This window comes from Cataglyphis hispanica, chromosome 10 (assembly GCF_021464435.1).
Source record: "Cataglyphis hispanica isolate Lineage 1 chromosome 10, ULB_Chis1_1.0, whole genome shotgun sequence".
Lineage (NCBI taxonomy): Eukaryota > Metazoa > Arthropoda > Insecta > Hymenoptera > Formicidae > Cataglyphis > Cataglyphis hispanica.
This window is the reverse complement of record NC_065963.1, coordinates 6,198,504-6,222,601: the sequence shown is the minus strand read 5'-3', so window position 1 is coordinate 6,222,601 and position 24,098 is coordinate 6,198,504. Positions and strand designations below refer to the sequence as shown.

General features: G+C 38.1%; 1 protein-coding gene across 19 annotated transcripts in view; it reads left to right on the top strand.

The window, feature by feature from the left end:
• LOC126852195 (polypyrimidine tract-binding protein 1) overlaps positions 1 to 24,098 on the top strand; it is a 351,818-nt gene that overhangs the window by 24,082 nt on the left and 303,638 nt on the right. For 14 of the 19 annotated variants that reach the window (XM_050596731.1, XM_050596729.1, XM_050596727.1 and 11 more), the window contains exon 2: positions 651 to 675. The exons of 2 other annotated variants lie outside the window; for them this stretch is intronic. In XM_050596731.1, the coding sequence (XP_050452688.1) occupies positions 651 to 675 (25 nt within the window). Of the gene's footprint in view, positions 1 to 650; positions 676 to 1,212; positions 1,319 to 14,715; positions 14,773 to 15,191; positions 15,242 to 24,098 lie in introns of those variants that run through there. 3 more of the 19 variants (XM_050596709.1, XM_050596722.1, XM_050596719.1) reach the window with 3 other exon arrangements.

Sequence of the window (24,098 nt, the reverse complement as noted above, 5' to 3'; positions counted from 1 at the left end):
ACCAACGGCTGCAGCCAGTGATTTTCAAGACGGAAGAAGTCGCGCGTTTAGCGGTATCTCTATATGGTTTTTAGATATTTTTAGTTCTGAAATTGTAAATAAAATTGAATAAATAATTTTGAGATGTATGCGATCGCTTTTGTATTTTTTTTTTTTTTACATTAAACCTCACTATTTATGTCTCGACAGAATTTATATACGTATTAAAAATTTTTTACACATGATATTTGATATCATGATTATGATATAATAAATGCAAGTTTCGCGCGCTACGGATGTTAAAGAATAATTTTTCTAATCTGTCAGTTTTTCTTTTTCTTTAAAGGCAATATTTAATATCATTAAAATTTAATTACTTTATAAAAATCGATTTAATCCATTCTGCCATTTTAGCTATGTGTGTGTGTGTGTTTTCTATTCTTCTCTTCACCTATTTTCTCTGTCTTTCTCTCTCTTTCTCTTTTTCTTTCTTTCTTTCTTTGTGTCTATCTTCATTAGAACGATCTTCTTAATAGAACTATACCGAATGACTGTTTCAATTTAGAATTCGCGTTTCACCTACCGTACCCGCTTTCTGCCATATCGATCTATCTATCTACCTTAATGTATACACTTTTTCTAACTCTTCTCTTTTCTGTTTTACTTTACAGAGATACTCTTCACAGCGGGCAGAAGGTACGAGCTCTCCCGTATGCGCCACGTTTTTAGTTCTCTTTCGCTTTTCTTTTTTTTTCACTCTTCTACCTCTCGTAGAACTTTGTGTCTATCACGCCCTTTTCCTTCTCATTCTCGTTGCATTTCTATAACTGTCACTGTCTCTCTTTCCTATTGTTTCATGGTAGAATTAATAGAGATCCCGAAAAAATGTAATGCTAAGAAATTTGTAGCGATAAGAAATAAAATTCAGAGATGAATTAAATTATCGATTTTTATATTACTTAAAAGAAAAAAAATAATACAATTAATACTGATAACAATACTTCTTTTCATTTGAATAATTGCAACTTAAATCGTGTTAAATTATCGCCTACAATAATATGATATCAACTATCGTCATTATCAAATGAGAATTTGCAATAATAAAATGCTATATTACGATACTGAGCTATAAAGCAAATATTTTTTCGTCTACACGAAAGGAACGTTTATTTTTACAATTGCGAGGAGCGATATTGCATATTTTGAAAATTGAAACGGTACGACAATTGCCAGGCATGTCATCTTGACATCGGTCTCCTTCGCTTATAACGATCAAGCCTGTCGATGCGATGTCCGTACCTGCACTTGAATGTCCCTTCACCTGTCTTCTGTCATTCACGTAAGTAGACGTTTTTTTTTTTGTTTTACTAATACTTTTACAGACTTTTTTATCGAACGACATTTTCTCTATTATCGAACGAAGTTGATTCGCTTAATTTTCAAAGCGAAAACGCTTTGGTTTCAGTAAAATAAATGAAGAAGAAAGCCGCGCGAGAGTTTATTTCGAGAGGGAAAATTTAACTCGTAAAAGATATTTTTCGTCTGCGACGAAACTTCATTTTCGAGTCTCCGTGCGAACGCCATTCGGGGTTTAATAAAGGCAATTTATCAATCATTCCGATGGACTCGACAGCAAATAGGATTTACCGCACTTACGTGTTATTTATTGTCGGCTTCGAGGATCCATGACGATGGAATAAGAAGGAAGGAACTGCGTGTGTATCGCGCGCGGGATAGATTTAACTGATCAATTTTCAAGACTGCATAACTCACATCGAACGAGGTAATCACAAGTATATTTGAAGCTTGCTATGTCAGTAATTTCTCTTTAAAAAAATTTACACCGACCTGATACTCGACATACTAAACAAATTTTTTGATACATTGATATCGTTCACAATAGTTAGCTGCAACGTGTCTCTATCTCTTCTTCTAGTTTCCCAGTAAGTTGACACTAGGAAATAGCGAACGCGATACCGAAGTTTCCCCCTAAACGCGAGTCGGTTGATATCTGACCATGTTGGATTCCTGTGCGAGTTTCGAATGCGATCCGTTTCTGGCCCTTTTGTCCATCGAATCCTGCTTCTTTGTTCTCCAACCGTTGCTTTTGACCTAATAGGTAACCATTCGATGGTAACAGGATAACATCTCTTTGCTGTGAATCCTCGATTATTCCGCTACTATAGTTCTGACACATGTCGTAGGATTTATGTTTGAAATTTATCCAATTATACATTTTTTTTGTAATTTTCTCGCTTGATTCATATTTAGAACAATGAGTATGTTTGATTGACTTCATCATTCGTCCGCAACGATACGATGTTTCCGACAGTCTCGTAATTATGCATACGTGGATTATATCTCGCAGAGCGAAATTCCGAATGGATATTGGAGATTTGCACGATAATACGCGTATTCGGTTTAACAATTGGAAGCTTATTCCAAGTTTTCGCGCGGTGTTAAAACGGCGCTCTTGCTCGTGGAATTTTCTCCTATACACAAATATATCGCGGTCTAACGAGCTCCAAGCCGTTTAACGTTTTATCCGCTGCGGCATCTCTGGACGGATCTCCGGGGCGGAAGCCGCGACGGCGTTCGGGGTTTCGTCGGAGGGCTTGCTAATCGCGCTCGGTGATACACACACCTCGGTCAAAGCGCTTAAACGTGTGTGCGTAGACAAATACGATTCAAAGGGCCCTCTATATATATATACGGTGCGCACGACCATCATAAGTCAAGGGATAGTCTGTATAATTCGGTAAAGGGAAGAAAGGGGAGGAGTTTCCTAGGCGCAGCTAATGAATAACATAACAAACGGAATAGCGCGGCACGTGCAAACATTATCGAGCAGTCGAGGATTAGCCGCGCGGTCGCGGTAATTGCCTTCCTTACTGTAATAACGCGGGATATTGTGTTAGGGGCTTAACGGATTATGCGTGCACGCGGATCGTCTAATTGTGGCTATTTTCGTTCAAACGAAATAGCCATTTCGACAATGTTCGACGCCGGATATTTATTCCGTTAAAAGAGAGAGAAATTCGCCAATCATCTCGCGGATACATATTTTACGGAATAAAGCAAATTGTTTGTAGATGCCAACCGAAATGTACGCAAAGCCGGATTTCGCATTAGATGCGAGTAATGCTTCACCACCGTTTGCTTAGCAAATCATCGGACTATATTCTGCACACTGCTTACGTATAACGCAAATCTTGGATTAGGTTGTTCTAAGGAAATTGAACACCGAGTGCTATTTAAAGGACGACAGATAAATTATTTGTGAGAACGAATTTTACGCGTTATAAAAAAAGAAAAAATTATGTACTTTCTATCGTAGATGTTAATTTTAATATTATATTAAATATAATTTAATTAGATATAATTTTATATTTTATATTATAAATTTAATTGTAACGTATAATATACAATTTATTTCATAAAATACTACAATTTCAAAAAACGCGTAGTTTATTGGCGTCGTTTGAGAACTAAACGACACGACACGTGTACATTCTCACGCGTTCGATATCCATATTTAATCGTCGAGCGCGCTTCGGTCCATACGATCGGCGATTTCCACCGCGAATGCAAACGCATCCGCGTCCTTCGTCCGCGGTGATATAATTGCAAACATTTTCGCCCGCCGGAACTTGCTATTCGCAACTGGCTAACCGTTTCGGCGAACCGAATCGTTTGTGTGAAAAGCGTGAAAACGAGTCGGTCACGGCGCCGCGTGTCACGGTTCATCGAGATGCAGCGACGTGCGCGTCGACGTTCCACGTGTATTTGATAACGATGCATCGATCATCGTATGTCATGACAAAGCAACGACTGAAAATTTCACGTTGATCACTCGCGATCGTCCATGGCCTGTAGAGCATCCCTTTGTCTTCGGATCGCGGACTACATTTCTTTCTCGCGAGTCATACAATTTTACTTTTTATTAATTATTTATATATATATATATATATATATATATATATATATATATATATATTAATCAGCGCAAATTTGAGGTAATATCGAATCGATTTAAATTATATACAAAAAATATTTTTCAAGTAAAAATATGCGGTTAAGCTAATAATTAAATTAAAACTAAAGTGTGCTTTTAAAGAACAGTTTCTCTTTTTTTTCCTCCTCATGATTCTGCATATCTTTTCACATTAAAAAAAAAAAAGAAAAAATTGTTGAATTTTATTTATGGGATTTTTTGTTTACGCTTTCTTTACACCAACTACATTCCTGTCATCATTCTTAATCTCTTGTGCGAATTCTTTTTCTCTTCTTGTTCCGCTAGTCTCTCAATTTTGAGAGGCTTTGTCGAGTTGACATCGGCGCTTTCGAAAGCCATCATTAATCTCCTCGAATCGTTAATTAACCGTTTGATGCCCCGCCCTCGACCTGCGCATGCAAGAGCCTTTGCCCGCCACTTGAAATCTGTTTGTTATTCGTGACAACGAAACATCGTTTAGCAGTTTGATAATCCTCGATGGGGTTCGAACATAAACGACGTCGCGTAGACTTGTTTCCGATTGGACGATAATGGGAATGAGGTTTACGGGTCATGTGGATTCGACAGCGCGATTGAATTTCGTTCGCTTTGCTGATCTGAATAGTGCCGATTCATCCATGGCGAATAGTTATTGCTCGAGCAACCAATATGCCTCTCTCTGTATTTGCGTCAACGATAAATAGATAGTTTATAATTGTTATAATTATAATGCTTATAACGGACAAAATATCTATCCATAATTTTATGGCATTTGTAAAAAGAAACTGTATCTGAGATTTATGTCAAAATAATAAATATAAAATTGAAAAATGATAAAATAATTTATTAAGATAGCTCAGAGATATATTTCGATACATATAAAAAAAAATCTCGATTTTTGTATTTACAACATTTCAAAAACACCGCTATCGTAAGCCGTTTTTGTTGTGACGACGTGAATGAGTGAAATTGTCCGCAAAATGTTGCGGAAAATATCAAAAATGGATCTCTACGAAAATTGTATGATGTTTTTTGTGTGGAAGAATCAGATTTTATAAGCGAAATTTTTGGGTTTAGATAGCTTTGTTTATTTATAATATTTTTATTTAATTTCAAAAGTAATATCTCCAAAAAAACTATATATTATTTCAGCGTTATGAAATGTACGAATTTTCTCTAAATATTCATTTCAATTTATTTCTTTGAATTATTAAAATACTGTAATAATTTAGAGAATTATTATTACTATTTCTGTATTATGCCGTCAAGAAAAGGGGAAATATTCTTTTAAATAAATACGCAATTTATATCATGATGGCTTTATCATTTGATGGCTTTTTGATATAGGGATATATATTTTCAAGACAATAATAGGAGCTGATAGAGTAAGCTCGTTGATCGATTGGCGAGAGAACCGATCTTCTCTCGAGATTAGTGCAGAGACTCGTATAGAAGGGGGCACGGGGAAGCTTAACGGACATACGCCTACCTTGGATCGGCCATGTAAACGCGTATACATAGTCGGATAATTTAGGTCGGTCTGAGTTAGGTTGTTGGGGTCACGTCGGCGCTAAGGGATGTTTCCTCTCCTGGATACACAACAATAGTCATTAACGGATTAGATACGTTGACGACGACGACGACGACGACGGCGTGGACATTGAGGTTCATGACAGCGTTGAAGAAGACGATAGCTAGTGTCGGCGATGATAGTGACAGTGATGACGACATAATGGGCATTGATGATCCGTTTACGGAAGCGTACAAAGCCGAGATTCACAGCTATATACTCTCCTAAATCATCGAACATCATCGCGGAAGCCGATGATACTGGGAATTTGTCTCGATAAGGAATGTCAAGTACCTCGTGGAATCTGAATTAGCTTATCTTGGTGAACGCTTAAGAGAAATCTTTAGAACAAAAACTAAAGTGAACAATAGTATACATTTTATATCGTATTCAAATTCGTCGTGCGAATCTCAGTTTTTTAAATTCAAATATTCTCGGACTCTCTCGATGATTTGAATGCAAGGAAGCTTCTCGCACAAAGAGTGTCGGAACGTTTCATGAAGTACAATATGTAAATTCCGGAATCCGGGATTCGCGAGTTTCCGTTGAGTGAAAAATATACGTGTTAATCGCGCACGGCTCGAGGGTCATCTCGGGATCCATAATCAGAGCGCTCAGGATTTGTATCTCATGTATAAGGATGCGATATGCCGGAAGGGACCTTATCCCTTATACGTGTATAACTCAACCGGTATATTCATACATGCACATTATGTATACGGGTATATAGATCGCATCAGAGGGACCGTCACCTAACATACACATTAAAACGTACGAGTTCTCTTCATGAAAGATTCAGGGTCCGCTTTTCCCGTTGATCTTGATGTACTCGGCGACGCTTGCCCTCTCATACACTTAGTTTCGCTATCTTAACGCATTTTCGCAAATCGTCCGGTAATCAAAGTATAGTTCTGTGTGTGATAAGAGATTATTTTTATTGTTTATGTAGAACATGAACAAAGAAGAGCTAAATATTTAAATATTTACGGAATTCAAAAATTGAAATTTTATAACCGAACTTTCGCTATATGATGTTTTTCTTTTAAACAGAATTTAGTTCGAATTTTATCGATTATGTTATTTAAATGTGCTACAAATATTTTTGCAAAATATTGATATATATTAACATTTGCGTAATAAAGCGTAAAAGCGAATTTGCAGATATTTCTATGAAGTATCATTAGTCAATACTTTTGTGTGCAATGTTATAATATTGCACGCTATTATTAAGCCGCTGTTGTCGGTGTTATTTCTAAAGTCTTTGTCATGCATTTGTCTGGTTAACGAGCGCGCATTCGAGAGCGAATAATAACCGACAACGAGATTTAAACTCTTGCGAATCAACTCGAATTCCGTTCCGCTACTCGTTTTCTTAGCTGAAAACTTGCCAACTCGCCGATCCGCAATATTGCGTAATTTGGCCACGTATGTCGCGAATTGGCTTAATAATTCTTGCGCCCACGAGAAAAATTAGTGGTCGAGTGGCGGGATCGCTCGTTAACGATTTAACTTTGGTTGTGCGCCGTTCAATCGTAAAATCCACTATTCGAACATGTTTCTATTTTCCTCTTCACAATAATTGGCAATGCCGCCCGAACAGCATGTGGCAGTGTATAACAACTGTACTATTAAATTTAATAGCTATCCTTGTTCGATACGCAATTTGGATCTGTCATGTATGATGTTTTATTTTGTAGCTGTTTGTAAAACATTTATCAAAATGTATCAACCGCATTCGTTATTTTAGAATATTTTTCATCATTCAAAAATTATCGATAAAAATTTATTGAGAAAATAAAAGGAGCTATGTACAATTTTCAATTTACTCTATCTTTCTGCAACATATATTAAAAATCCTATATTCAAAATTTCCCACATTTCTAAAGATCAAGAAAGTAGAGCTTAAGAATTTTCGTTAGATGCATCTTTTCCTCTCCTCTTCTCCCGATTCATCGTTTTCCAACGTCACTTTTCGCAGTGTACAAACAATCTTGGCACAAAATTACCCCCGTCTTATCACGGGGGGCTGACTGCTTCGGGGTAGATCGAGAGGGTGGAGTCATTCGCGCGCAAAATGAAAGTCGGCTAGGAAAGGAGCTGCGCGGTCCCTCGTATAGGCTCGCAAGATTCGCAGGAAGTAAGGACGGGGGAGGAAGTAAGGATGGGGGAGAGGGAGGGAGTGAGGCCCCCTGTGACGACGACGCCCGACGAGCTTAATAAGCTGCGAGGCTTAATTTTGTTCGACGTTGTGCGCGCTACATATCCGTCGCTCAACGCCGTGGAACCGTATAATTCCTTTAGCCTCGCAGGATATGTTACTTTACACGCGAATACACTTAAAATGACACGAAACATAGAAACAAAATACGGGAGAGAAGAGGACAAAAAATAATAGACGCTGCGAAATTTCTATCATAAAAGTTATTAAGGTTTACAGAGTACAGTTTGGTCAATTTTGAAATAAAAAATTTGGCAGAAATATAATTACGCGGTATTTAAATATTTTTCTGTTTGAGAGAAAAATCGTACTTTTAATTAGCCGAAAAAAATTCTATCTTTTGTAATCAGCAATATCGTTCACTTACATCACGATTGGATAAATGTTTTATGTTACTTCGTCTATCAACTACTCGTACTGCCTCGGGTGAACGTACGCTTTCCAAGTTTCTCGCCGTAATCGGATATCCTTTCTGGGAGCCATAAATGTATACCGATTTTACTGGTCCAGCGGAGGAACCACCCTCTTCATTAACGCATTAATTAACGCTGCTACTGATGGGACGGCTATAAAGGCCTCGTTACCGCCGCTACCGAGTCTTTCTAACGTTGAATTCCACATCACTTAACGCAATGATTCTGTCCGGATTATACGTGAGACGTATTTCTCCGGATGACGAATATCTTAAGGTACGACGAATGTCGAGAGAGATGGGAGGGTGTTATTAACGGAGAAATCTCATCCCGGAAATCGACGTCGATTGTAATAAACTTATCGCAATTATAACCAAAAGATAAGAAACTTTATCCGATCGCGCGCGATTGTTGTCATCGTTTCAATCAAATTAATCGGACGACGAGTCTTGGACGTGCCGTAAAATCGCCGTGAAATACCATAAAATTATCTCGAGTAGCGTGAACGGTCAGAGTCGCGTTCCGCGTAGATTTATGACGCGCGATAAACGCACCGAATGTGATAGATGGTGACTATATCGATTCCGACGTAATCTTTTAGTACGATAATAAAACAAACATATTAAGCGTACGAGATTAATTTGTATAAATTACGATATATTTGTGTTTGCTGATAAGCAACGTCGTCTCATCATTGAAGTGCTTAACGATGCGCTCGACACTTTTTTCTGTAATTATTGATAATTATATCTAGCGTTGGGCTTAAATGATTTTGAATATGCATTACTATAATAACGAAAATTTCGAATTGCTCAAATATCAATCGAAATTATGAAATTGTTTTCTGATTAACTTGTAAATCTTAGAGACATTATTGTTACAATATAATATAAAATATAATATGAAAATTTATATCTGACATTAAAAAAAAATGTCAATGTCTAATAAGTATTTTCTATCTCTAAGCAATATCAATGAATACATCCAAATAGAGGCATTCGAGACTTTTAAGACATTCAAAATTTGAAGTTTTTTTTTTTTTTCAAGATTTATAAAATTTATTTTAAAAGATTTATAAACACTTTTTTTTAATAATATTCAAAGCAATTCGGATCATCGTATGATTAAATTGTTTGAAAGAGAAGATTTGAACGCGAGTCACATTATATAATAAGGAGTATTATATAGCTGCGATTGCCAGCTCGATACGCATTACTTGCACAACAACGGATTCTACTTTATTTCTACAATCGTGGAAAGAACTATCAAACTACTCCATTTCGAGATTCCTATCAGTTGCACTCCCGCACGACGGCGCATTAGAATGATTAATGCCGCGCGGTCTTAGGGAGCGCGAGGTGGCGTCATTGTTGCCGTTGTCGACTAATAGATACAAATGTACGCATTATGCGTCGCAACGTAATTATCGTTTAAGCCGGCAGGTCTATGTTGTGACCAGGGATCTCTCTCCTGCAACCGCTATCCACCCTCCGTACTGTCCGAGCGTTCTGGAAGAGCGCTCGGGTTTATTTAGCGCCGTCGGGGACGCGGTTTAAGCCTTCTGTCCACATTTCTTTCGTTAACTGGCATCCTGATAAAGTCCGTTCCAACTTGTCTTCCCCTTGTTTTTCCTCTTTCCTCTTGTTTTTTCCTCCGCGAAGTCAATGGGAAAGCCGAGAGAAATTCCGTTGCGAGAACAAGTCGCTTTTGCCGCGCGACCGAGTTTTTGTATATTTTACCGTGGCAATTTAACGGAGATTGTCACCGGAAAGGAAGATACTTTAGTGTTATTTAGAAAATGTGGAATGCACTGATAAATACCAGCATATTATCCTGCAGATAATTATCTGTATTGATAAGAAAGATAAAATAGTATTTGAAATTTCCATGTTTCTATTATTTTTGCGGAAAAAAAATTAAATATTTTAATAATATTTAAATAAAATTATTTCTAAATGTGTGTTTTTATTGTTTTAATAATTTACATTTTTGAAATGTCATTATTGTCAATATACAAATACTGATGTGATATTATATCTGCTCAATTTAATAACGCAGGCCAGGTATTGATAAACAAAATATCGCTAATCCTCACCCCTCCTTATTTTATATTTTCTGATCGAAGGGTGCAAAAGTGCGGCAGTAATAATCCTCGTGGAGCGATGGCGTTTAATTTTCCCGTTTCGTATCACGCTGTTGATTTCGCTTACAATTCGCAATGCGAGTCGAAAGAAGGTCGAAGAAAATAGGCGGGAAAAGGTCACGGCGCGCAAAAGCACCATCTCTCCGCAGAATCTCTCTCTTTCTCGACTGTGTTATTCATAGAGAATATATTACGTGGGACTTGGCTTTGATCTGGACCAGACCTCGGATTATGCGGGCCTCTCGGCACATAAGAGACCCCCTCGGTCCATACGGCGGATGCTGCAAGCATCCTATATATCGCGTGTGGAAGCCTAACCAAGCAAAGTGTATTACTCATATACGAGTAATATACGAGCGTGCTAGTTATTAGAAGAGAAGCTCAGAGAAATCTTATTACACGTTCAAAACAGAGGATGTAAGTAGAATTATTGTTCTATGGGTTTCCGCGCCGGTTGAATGCATACATATTGTATATATAAGACAATCGTAATAAGCGCAAAAGCATATTGACTGATATTGCAGTTTTTTGGCGTAATTTATAATATATAGATGGCTGAAAAATATTTTACACCTCAGACGCCGAATTAAATAAAAATTAGAATTTTATATATGCATATTAATATATAAGATTTTTATTAATTATTTTATTATTAGGTAAAAGTTTTGTGAATCTGATTCATTCTAATTAAGTGTTTGTTCGAGAGACTTGGCAAATAGAGACGTTTTAATGCGAGAGGAGTGTTGCTTGATCGCAACGCCGATAAGTCTGACTAGTTATTTGTCTTTACTACTGACACAAGTCTGCGGATTCATTCCTAGCTCAGCAATGCAACCGTGTCATCATTGATTAATCTCATTTCATATTTATATAGATGTGACATGAGATATTTCAACATCTTCAAATAGTTTTCGTGTTTTCCATTCCTCGATAGCAAGACAATGTCTCATTTCTGTCAAACAGAGAGACGGCACTCTCTCCGGATGATTGAAATTAAATTAAATTTATTAGACGCATTTGTCGACCTCGTTTTTATTTCGTAAGAACATCGTAATGATGTTTTCCCTACGTGACGAACGAAATCGACTCGTTATACGGCAAATTCTTAAATCGGACGAATCATCGCGCGCGTATTTCAGGGAAAAGCGTATTATTATGATTTCATGTTTTATCATTATCGAACTTTGTAATGTCTCGCATTAATTTATATTTACTTCATATTACTACTCGCTTTTGAAGTTTACATTTGCATCGGTTTCTACGTAAATGACTCATACCGTAAAACCTCCTTCCTTCCGGACAAAGTCGACGATGTTATTCCCGGAGATGAAAACATACCGTGTACAGACGGACGTTTCAGTGATTTTAGTCTGTCGCTGTAGGGAAAGGCGGAACGAGGAGGAACGTTTAAGCACCGCGGAAAATTCAATTTGGAAAAGCGATCCGGTCTTGCGTATCTCGGCTTCAATTTACCAGTCTCGAAAGGATCATGCTTCCGTTATGGATACTGCGGATTCGACGTGAACTCTATATATCGCGTTGCCAATAGAAACCAGAAACCGTATCAACCCCGGGGCTGATGGAGCGCCCGCTTTTCCCCATAACGGAGGCAAGTTTATTTCCGCATGTCGGCTTCTTAATTTAGAACGATCCGTTCCCCGAGTACGCCGCCGAGCGTATGCTGATGAAATTGTTTCTTAGCGGACGAAAGACACGCGCGCGAAGCTTCGCCATTTAACTGATCCGACGAGCATCGGCGCATTCCGTGAGTCACGCGCCGCAAGTCATTTTCCTCTCAGCACGATTAGACGGACCAAGTAACTTTATCTACACTCACTTTTAATCCTTTAGAATACGTAGAAATTATTATAATTTTTTGATGAATTTTATACATATATTTTATTTTATTTTTTTTTTTTTTTTTTTTATTTTTTTTTTTTTTTGCGATGCTCATTAATCTTTGTGCTTCAGTATTACATTAGTATTATGAAACCATCAAAGGTTATATACATAATCACGAGGAAGAGTTACGTAAGCACGAAGCCATTTACTTATCTGTCCATTGAATGCATCCTTCAATGTATTCATCCTTTGTAAGAAGTTTGCCGTCCGCGATTAACGATATCGATTGTTATACCTCTCCTAGTCCGAGAAGCAGACCATCAATCGATACATACTATATGACGTCACATTAGAATAGCGATTGTGCGTTTTGAAATAACTTTTCTTAAACCGGACGTGAGCCTTTTGAAACGGTTTTATCTTGCCTTTCATGCATACAATAGTTATTAGCATGATCCATCGAGAAATCCGGTGAGATAGAAATTTAATTTTCCAAAACTATTATGCTACTATTATATCGCTATAATACTTTGATATTATGACCGCTATAAGTTTAATTTAGTAAGCGAATATTTATCGAATTTCTAACAAAATTATTACACGCGTACACGAGAGAGTGAGAGAGAGTATTATTATAAACAATATCTCAACAATAAATTATATTTAAATTAGAATAACACAATAATTAGACATTAATGGAAGAGTTTCGAAAATAATTCAATGATCCCGGGATAAGTTTGTTCAACGTGTGCTCGTGGAGATATTTAAATAAGCTCAGCTTTCTCTCCGCGCTACACTACGGATAACTTCGCTTTAAGTTTGAATGTCACGTCCAATAGGAGCGTTAGAATATGCCGTTTGCTTTTCAACGTAAAGAGAGAGGCATAGGGAGAGTTGCCAGTTGAGCTTATTTCATTTCATCGGCGCTGAACAAAGTTCTGGATAACGTTGTAAGTTAGCCGGATTACAGGCTGCGCTGGCAATCAAACTGTCAACCGGAATCGTGTCGGAGCCGACACCGAGCAATGTCTATAATATTCTCCCCGTACAGTGTACAGCCAATCAGCATCGCGACGATATCCGTCATTTCGATACAAAGGGAATTGCAAAGTACATTGCTATTGCGTCCTGATTTGACGACGCGGGTAATCAGATTGCTATTGCAATCTGTTTAGTAAAGTTCGGAAAATGTAAATGTAATGTGATGTGTGATACACAAAGCAGAAAATTAAAGCGATGATTTTATCATAATCTATACATCAATATTATATAATTACGCAATTAGTATATAATTACAGGCGAAATCTAATGTAATGCGTGTTTTTGCTCCCAATAATTAATTTCGACGATAATACCTTGCAAATTTGTTATGTTATAACCATGCATAATAACGTGTATTTATATTTGCTCGCGATAACTTTTATATATATATATATCTGATATAATTCTCGTAAATCTATTATCTTGAGAGAATAAAAAATAAATAATTTGACTCACCAGTCGACGCGTTGATCTTTGATTGCTTCTTCACGGCACTCACTCGCGGTTAATTGCGTTTAATCGTTTAAACTAATGAAAAAAAACGATCGCGTGGTACTTTATACGGCACTCCCGATATTAATTGGCCGCAAGGCACATTTTATTATTTATATCGCGGAAAAACGAAAATTACAGATTCGTTTGACACTCGAAATACGCGGCAATGTCACAATTAACGGTAATTAGCTTGCATAATTGATTAACCTCCACGATAAGCGACATGTTGAAATATCGTGATGACGGCTACTTAATTTGAGCAACGAAATGGTGTAAACTATATATTGTTGAATGTTCGCTTGCATCTCAGAGTAATTTTATTATATTTTGCATTATATATATAAATATATATATATTAATTAAAATTAAAAATAAATATCGCGAACTACGATATCTGAAAAGATAGATTTGCCGATAGTTTTCCATCGAATGATTCTGGCGAAATACCCGTTTAATACTGATATAGAAATGTCCAATGTACGTGATATACGATTGATATTCAAAAGTATATTCAAAAGTAAGAGTTAATAACCAGATGTATTTACTAATTAAACGCGTCGCCACGTCATTTGATTCGATCCGTACTGTATTCGTGACGATTTTGTTGAACACGAAAATGATATTGGCTTCATGCTGATACTGTCGAGTTAATGAAGTCAGAAATTATATAATCGAAAGTTAATTTTAAAAGCATAGTAAATCATTAATCTCGCGAAAAATACATATACTATTGATAAACATTCGATTTATCGTGCCATTTCGTTATCCGATTCAAATAGTCGTCATCGATATTCTTATACGTGTCATTTATTACGAGAATTAATCAATTACGAGCACTGATTATCGTTAATCGTTACTACTCCGCCGCGCGAGACGATCGCGTATGATCAAATATCTACGAAGGTGTGTGACGCGTAGCTCGCGCCGTTGCCTGCGCTCTGGAATGTGTGACGTCACAGTTAGGACCGAGCGACACCAAGGTCGCGGCGTCGTGTAAACAACAGTGCGCAGTAGGCCGTGAGAGACGACGCGTGCCAGTCGATTTATTATTTAAATTTATACATATTTTATTTTCATGTATTTATCATATATAAAACTATCAACTATCATATATAAAATTTTCTAGAAATATGTATTTTTAAAAAAATTATTTATATGTGTATAGATATTTAACAAAAAAATTATGTAACTTGTAGAAAATTTTCTTTAAATATTAAACTTTTATAAAATTTGATAAATAAAAATCTAATTCTTACACGAGAAAAATAAATAATTTATATAATTTGTATAATTATATAAATTATTTATTTGTGTAAGAGTAAAATTTTTATTTACGTAAATATTTGTGTGTTGGTATAAAGAGTGAATAGAAAATTTTATTGCGTACAATAATCATTTTTTAAACATAATTATATTTTGTGTGTGCGGATATTGTTTTATACATATAATTTAAATATATTTGTATTTGCCACATATATATACACACACACACACAGACACACATATAGATCACAACGTTACAACTTCGCTACTGCGCATCATACTGGTGAGTTTATTAAATAATTTTTTTTATTTTATAATCTGAAGTGATATATATTTACGAGATAGTTGCCTTGTGGTAATAGATATTTATGAGAATATATTTTTACGAGTTCAGAAAAAGAGAGGATATATATAAATAACATATATAATGCGCAGATTTAACTTAATTTCGGAAAAGCGTGTGAAATATTTCTTCCAACTCGTTTGTCATCGTAGCCACAATAAAATGCATTTATTTTTGCGATTTTCTGTTAAAAATCGTGTCGCGCACACCGCGATTTTTCAAAGTATTATCTTGATGCGGCCTTTCACAATCCGCTATTCAGCGCGGATTTAATTACAGATTAAATATTAGCCGTTGACTGAGAAGGAGATTTTGATGGACATTATAACCGGTATTGTGCGTTGCGGACTAACAATATCCAACGCGGTGGAAAGAGAAGCCGGATGGAGAGCACGTTTGAAGTACGTGTATTATTAATGTATTGCGTAATTAGGTGCATTGTACTGTTAGAAATTCGCTTTCGCGCAAATTTTCACCATTGCGCGATATTCAGGGCTATATTACGTTAAATCCATCGCTCTACGCGGGATTGTGTTGCTCTCTTTATCCGGGATAACTAACAGCCGCGTTGATGCGAACATAGTCAAAGTTATCGCGCGGAGTATACCGCCTAAATGTTTGATGCGTGACCTCTGACCTCGTTCGCCATCCCCAGGCTGACGATACTCGTCGGGCTCGTGCGCAAAATAAAAACGGTGGAGTTTTCGTTGCTTCATTTATATATATATATATATGCACAATCGCGGAGTTTGAGATTCTTGGTTGTGGGAAAAATTCATCAGAATCCGAAGCGCTCTCGAGAGATCGGGCACACATACACATCCGGCGGCGATTAGGTTTTATATCTCTCATGCAAGCGAAAGCTGACTTTTCTGCGCGCGGCACCGGTGGTTTATTCCGGCTCCATGATCTTCATCTTTCTGTCATGACCGTAAAAGACACGCGGGGTAAAGCTGCAGGGAGGATTATGGAAAACTTGCTGAAACTCGGCCACTTGCCGTGATTGCGGCTACCGTTGCTTCTTTTTCACGACTTTGTGGATTATTTACGTCCGCGCGGGTTGTCGGCTATCTCGCCTCTTATCCTCTTGCTTTATGTCGAGGAGAAGGGCAGATGGAGGACGCAGGTGGTAAGCTCGCCGCAAGTTTTCATTTCTCAATCTTTCCGGGCTCGAGACACTATTATTATTATCGGGAACATAACGATAGGTCGGTACGACGCGTACGATGCGAGATTGCGCGAGTAAGTTTAACGTAAGTTCGAATTCGGTCGCAACGCCATACGTTTATCCGGTAATTGCAATCGCGGCTAATTGACCCGACGCATATTTCGAATCTCGTCGAATCGCTCTCGCATATACATATATGTATACGCGCGCTCTTATGCGCACGTTTATGCACCGACCGCCTTGAAGAGCTTTGACGGCCCGCCTCTCGTACCGTTGTTTCATTTCGCTGCCTCCGGATCGGCGCCGCCTTTGTCGCGCGTCGTTTAATTACGGACTTGTAGAGAGCTACGCAACGTGCACGCTTTCTCGTTCGCCACTTTGTCTGCCATTCTCCCGCGATCGTCCCGACAATCGTGAATCGATCGGCTCTTTTTTTTTTCCCGCCTCTGTGTCTCAATGAATAATATTAAACTAAATTAATTTTAAATTTAAATTTAATCTACATAAATAATATAGAAATGTTATTCTTTATCAACGATACACTTTGCCATGTTTTTAAATGAGAATAAAGTTAATATTTTTTGTTTACACCAACTTTGCGTAGTCCTACAGAAGTCGACTTGTCGTCGTAGGTCATGGTACCTCGGGGAAACCTTATCGTACTTCGAAAGGGTACATATCGCGTTACGCGCGCCTCACCGGCAAAAATATCGCGTCGTCCTTTGACGGGGAAGTTGATGGTTTTTGCGACGGACAGGGAAGCGCGACACAGGGATCGCTGGGACTTTTTGCCGGCGTCGCGACGGAGAATATTAACACGGAGCTTTGTCGGGGAAAGCCGCTCGCGGTTACCGGTGATGACGAGGACGAACGACGACGACGGCGGCGGTAAAGAGAGGTTTGTGCGAGAGAAAGAGGCGCACGAGGACGAGGAATAATAGTACCGTCCTCGGCGGTTTTGGACGGCTGCGGTTTCCTCTGCAGTTCGCAAACCTCCCTTCCTTCCCATCCGCTTTATTCCCCCTCGCGGTCGCACCTGTCGATTTCGTTCGGCGAAAAGCTACCGGTGACCGCATCACCTTTTAGCGTTCCGTGCGTGTTTAGTTGTCGGCGACTTAGTTTGGCGACGTTCGTTTCGGCAACTTTTAGACATTGAGCCTTTCTTTGAAAACGAGGCAGGCGTGGTAGACGTGCGTATTTCTGCAATAGAAAGGCGATGATAAAAAGTTGCACGTCAGGGGATAAATGAAACTTTTCGAATCGAATTTCGTAGAAAGAGATTATTACGATGTAAGATTTTTGCGGACGGTACAGTATATATATATATATATATATATCGCATATAAAATTAACATCGTATATTCAACTAAGAGCTTACAAAATATTATTAACTCCGCGGTCAATTTAATTTAAGCGCACGGTATGGTAAGTGCATGGAAAGGTAAATCATATTTTAGCCCATCGTCAGGCTAGAAAATCAAGAGATTAGTTTGAGGAAAGCAAACTATATAAAATTATATTCTCTTTATTGCGGGGGCGTATAAAATGTTTCATAGAAAAATCTGATCTTTGTTTCAATCGGAACTTACATTTAAAAAATGCCCAACTACAATAAATACCCAGCTCCTTCAATTCATACGAAGCGAAGTTTTCAACTTTCGTCGGTCCTCTTCGGAAAAGATAAACGATAATGAGAAAAGCGAAGTGAGGAAGGAAACGATCGTGTGCGCTGTCGTACTTGCGGGATGGGGGAAGGGGGAGGACGTTTCGCGCTCGAACGGGACAAGAAATAGCGGCCCCGCTAATTGTTGGAATAATGAACAAAGTTCCTACCGCGCCGCCCGCTCCTCTTTGCAGTTATTCCAGTCGCGTATACACGCGCACCTGTAGTTGCCCGTCGTTATACCAAGCGAGTTCTTCGTCGCTGTCGTCGTCGTCGTCGTTATCGCCCGTAATCCTTCGGCGCTGCCTTTCATAGCTCGCCGAGGCTTTTGTCCTTTCAGAGAAATCCGAAAGATCCACTTTGCCTGTGCTCCTTATTGTTAGTCGCGGCTTACAAGTTGCGGAGTGTTAACAAGCCGAGCTCTCTCGAGGCCGAGAAGGCGAGTTAACATCGTTGAATCTGTCTGCGGTCGCTCTTTCATATCGTTCGATCGTTATTACGATTTGTTATAGCGACGTGTCAAGCGGTGATGGTGGGCACATTTCAAATGCAGACTATTGAAAATAATTTCAATATATAGTTTCGTTTAAATAAAATATTATTCGGATGTATTTATTTGAAATGCGATAATTGACATTAAATTAAACAATAACTTTCAAAGACGTATTTAGATTTATAATTGAAATAATATTATACTTGAAGTTTTCTAAGTAGCATTGTAATTATTTCAAATATTACATCTATGGCCTGTAGATCCATTAATTTTTTCAAGATTGATTAGAGTGCAGATTTAAAAAAGAGAGACAAAGCGTAGTGTTATTTTTTATTTTTTAAAATCGTATAATAAGAAAAAAACGATATTACGCAACGTTGTTCCATTTTCATATGTCTTTCTGCTTTGCATACATTTGCTCGAATTTGTTTCTATAAAATTGCAAGCCGTCGTGTTGCGCTATTCTCTCGCGATGCATTCGTTCGCTACGGAAGCTACAAGAGGCTAATGTCGCTCCTGTTATATGGTTGCTGCTCGCGCATATTTCTACTGGTGGCCGGAGACGAAAGATCGTTTCAATTATTCAGTGCCTGAACCCGATGCATATCGAGGTGGTTTACGTCGTAGATACTCGAGCGCGACTCGAGATACTAGTGCAACAATTCCGACAATTCTCGGGGCTGGATATGAAGTTGCGCAAATTCAAGCTGACAGGAAACTTTACGGATGTTATGCGATGTTGTAGCGTGTAAGCACGAGTTTTCTAAAGCGGCTTCTTGACGCTAAGAACATGCGCGGATACAATAATTTTGCCCCGCGAATGTAATTTTAAAATATTTTTAAAAATTTGTTTGAAAAAAAAAAAATGATGCACTTTTTAATATTTGTGTAATATTTGAGAGAGAAATAAATTTTTTCGATACCTGCTAAAATATCGCGAATTTTCTGCGTCTCTTCTCTCAAAAAATATTTTGGTGTAATGTTTTTCCAGTTATTTTTTAATACAGAAAATGTTGCTAAACCACTCTATTCGTTTCTGCGTTCTCTCGGCGATTTTGCGTGTCGACTACGTTCTTTAGCGTGCTTTAAAAGCCCACTGTTTTCTCGTACATAGCGACGCTTTTCCTCGCCGGATAAGAAAATACGCGGAACGAATATCGAGAATTCGCAAAATACCATCAATGAAGAGAAAGAGAGAGAGAGAGAGAGAGAGAGAGAGAGAGAGAGAGAGAGAGAGAGAGAGAGAGAGAGAGAGACAGTTGATCGATCGTGACATGTACTGCCGAAAAATCAATTGTCCCTTCTCTCTCCGATCCATCCTCGTTTTTCCAACGAGACACGGGTTACCCGCTGCGGTGAAAGCTGCGGACAAAAAAGGCGCGACAATTAACCTGCCTTCCGCATCGAGTGACCGAAAACGCAGTCTAGCACGAAATACACGTACGTCGGTCAGAAGGGAAGAGAGAGAGAGAGAGAAAGAGCCGGGAACGACAGAGAAAAAGAGATAAAAAAAATACAGCGGGAATGGGAAATAGGGAGAGGAAGGGAGTGACTCGCGCGGAGAGTACGGGGTTGGATTGCATCGCCGCCGGAGGCTTCGCTCGCCTCTCGATACACGACATGTAAATTCGTGCTGCGGCGAAGTTCACCTTTTTCATTCTGCATGCCCGCTTCCTTTCACCGAACCTTTTCCCCGCATTTTATACCACTTCTCCTCACCCCTTCTTCCTCTCTTCGTTGTTGCATTCGTCCATGAAGGGCGACCCGATACTCGTGAATGCACTACGTGACTCTTGTCTCGTGACGAAACAAAGCTTAAACAGCGATCGCTGTATAGCCTTTTGTGCGTGTTCGTTTGCAGCTGTGTTTTGGCCTCTAATAGTTTAAAAGTCGCGTGGTTGTATTCGCGAAACGCGATGCAAAATCTCGCAAGTCGCATTGTCAGACAGTCTGTTTTGTGCATTGATTCGCTTTTTCATCACATCATGTTGAAATAAAAAGGAATTAGCGATTCCAATTTCCAATGTGAAATCGAAAATATGGATGTGCGATGTGTTAAAAGGCTCGATCACAAAATTAATTAAATTTATTGAATCTCATTCATTAATTATCAGTGCGATATGGATTAAAGAAATAATTTAACGGCATTTCGCGAAACAATATAACGAGTTGCGCATTTGAAAATTTTTCCCACGCCACAAAAACTTTTATTTGATCACTCGCGTCGAAATTCTCTTCGTATTTATATAGGGAGTGATTTTCCAATTCTTAATTTCTGACTTTCGAGGTCACGAGTGGTAGATAAAGAGATAAAGAGAAAGAGAGAGAGAGAGAGAGAGAGAGAGAGAGACAGAGAGAAATATTTGTCAAAATTAGAGTTAGCGAGATTAGACGCTGACTTGGATATTCGCAGACTAGGAACTGGCTCACCAGTCGTCATACATATCTAGCCTTGGATTTTCAAATATTCATTTTCTCATACCGGCCGCCCACGAATGCATCTGCTCCCTCCCGATTCGGCGGCTCAGCCGCTGTTCTCGTCGGCAGGGATGCAACGAATTACGCGGTAATACCATAACGCTTATATCTCCCCGAGGCCCGACCGTATTCTAAGAATTGTAGAGATGATCCCGCGAGACTCCGTTCTCTAGAATGATATTATGAAGGACAATCACGAAGCACGAGCGTGTGCACAACAATGTTTTTTGTGGTGAATAAGATAATTTAGAGACATCTCGGCATGCTAATATAAAAATAATAATTCTGAGATTATTGCGTAATATATTGTAATGTTTCATAAGTTGTCAACGATATTTTATTTTTCATTTTTCATGTTTGTACGAAAGAGATTACAAGGAGTAAATTGTTTTTTTCTTATTAAAATTAAGGGATATTGTAAAAAAAATTTTTTGACATTTTATACAATACGAAAGTAATATATTTTTTGAAAATAAAAAATTTTTAAGATAAAATATAACTTTTATTATATGAAAATCTCTAATTGAACAACAATTTTTATATAAAGTCTAATTACGCATATACAAAATTATCATACAATATTTGTAGATCGACTTTTGACATTTTCTATAACATTACAATCCATCTTGTACATTCGCATCGTCACAAAGCATAAAACGCAATAATTATTAAAGTTTTGAGATTACAGCTATCGAAATGTGTCTAAATTATAAAATTTTCAAGATTTCTCATATATCATGTTTCTAAACTATCTTATATATCTATTAAGTTTATCAAATTCTTTTCTTAAAAAGCTAACTGTAAAATTTTAACTAGAAATACTAACTAGAATGCGTGTTCGTTAGGACTCTGATTTCCTTCTGACTTTTCTCGATTGATTGACTTCACATGTCGACAGTCGCTGACATATCATGAAGGAAGGCGTGTGCTTCGCATTGTCGAGAGTATAACGAGGGGCAATTTTTGTGCAGCGACGAACAATATGTTGCATTAACGTATTGTGCACGACATCGACTAGTCGACGCCGTCACGCGACAGGCCGATATCGCTATTCACGATGCTACTGCGCGATTTGCATCTCGTGAAAAGGCGAATTTCAACGTATTTGATTCGCAGAATCTGGAACATTTTTATCTCATCGCTGCTCGCGACCTAAAAGTTAAACGATATAGGAAAGAATTAAAATTACACTGGGAAATTTTTTCTTCTCGCGTAACGGTATAAAAAAAATCTTCTTTTGGAATTATAAAATTTGGATGAGATTGTTGTACTAATCGAGGTTCTAAGAAAAAAAATTAATTATAAAAAATATTTTTTTTTTTTTTCATTGTATAATGATAATTAAATTTTTTTGTATTATTATTCTAATTACGCGATGTCCAAACGTAATTTTATACCGATGTAGAAAAATTTTAGCGGATACTCTATAGACGAGTCAAAAGTTTGTAAAGTTCTCTAGCGTCAGCAAACATCCGTTTCTACGGGAAATTGACACTTTGGCCGATTGATTCGAACTGGAATGAATTCGAAGGTGTCCACGCGCTTCCTGTACACTTTCACCTCTCGGAACCGTTTCGAAAACAATCATTCGCCCGCTGCGCAAATAGCAACGGCGGTTTTGGTCGGTCTCTTTCGCGGCTTATTTGTCTATGCAAATCGCCAATCAACGGCATTTCGTCCCCTTTTCCCGTCGGCACTTGTTTCAAGGTAAATCTACGGTTTGCTTGACGACGAGAAAAAAAAAAAAGAAAAATGTAAACACATCTAAACATCGTCATTGACGTAAATGATCCTCCGTATTGAATAAATTCAATTCTCTCTGCGCGCGTGTCTCCCTTCCTCTTTTTGTCGCACGTTCGCCGTTTACACGCGGTACCTTTCTCATGATTCTTCCAACGAGCTTGAAAAAACACACATTCCACGTGTCCATTTTTTTTTTCTTCCGCGCGTCCTGTCGCGTTCGCTGGGCGCGATGCCCTTTAACTCAAACGGTAGTGCATTTTTCACGTCAAAGCGCATTTTTCATACGCACGTGACTAGGAGCGTAAAAACAGACTGGAAACGCCCGCGCATTTTCCAAGTATTGTCGCCGGAGACCGCGACAAAGGCTGAAATTACAATTTAAGCTGGAACGCGCTGGAAAAAGTGTGTCCCGGGAGATAATTCGAGCTTGAGATAATAGCCTTTTCATTCTATTCTGCTTCCGAATAGCGCCTTCTAGCATGGACAAGCAGATCAAGTCCTTCCAGCAGATTTGAACTAATTTTTTTCATAAAAAGGAGAGCATCGTAGGCGCGCACTCTCTTTATTTCAATTTTATAAAATGATTAATATTTATGCGAGAGAAGAAACAAAAAACAATAATAATACCGTTATTGAAGTGCATAAAAATGCATGGGATATAAATGAGATTTTGGAAATATATATAAAATATGGAACGAGAAAAGACATAATACACGTTATTACATCCCTCTTCATTAATATCTCGATATTTTGAAATTGTACCATCGAATGTATTTAAATGAATGCGATATTTGCGCGAGATTCCCATTTTGCGCGATGGATCCGCGGATTTTGAATATCGCATTAGCGCCAGGCATCTCGCGAATCTAATTTCAAAGCCACGAAACGGCATGGCTTCGTAGTCGCGAACGCCGTCAGCGGAACTCTATTCATTAGCAATGAGAGGAAAGTGGATTAAGCATCGACTCTGTTTCGAACTTATAAAGGACACTATCTCGGTGTATTAAGCGCAACGGAATCCTATTTCGGATATACAGAGCGTCATTGTTTGCTCACGACGCAAGTTATTTCATTGCATTGAGTTACACGTCATTCTGTCACTTTTGCATTTGTTCGCCAATCGGAAAGAAGCGAAAATTTATTTCGTAAAGTTGCGAAAGAGCGTTGGGCGCGTTTCGCGTAAATACTTCCCCATTTATATTTTAATTTATTAAGCTTTTTTTTTATGAAGTTTCCGCTTGTCAATGATGAT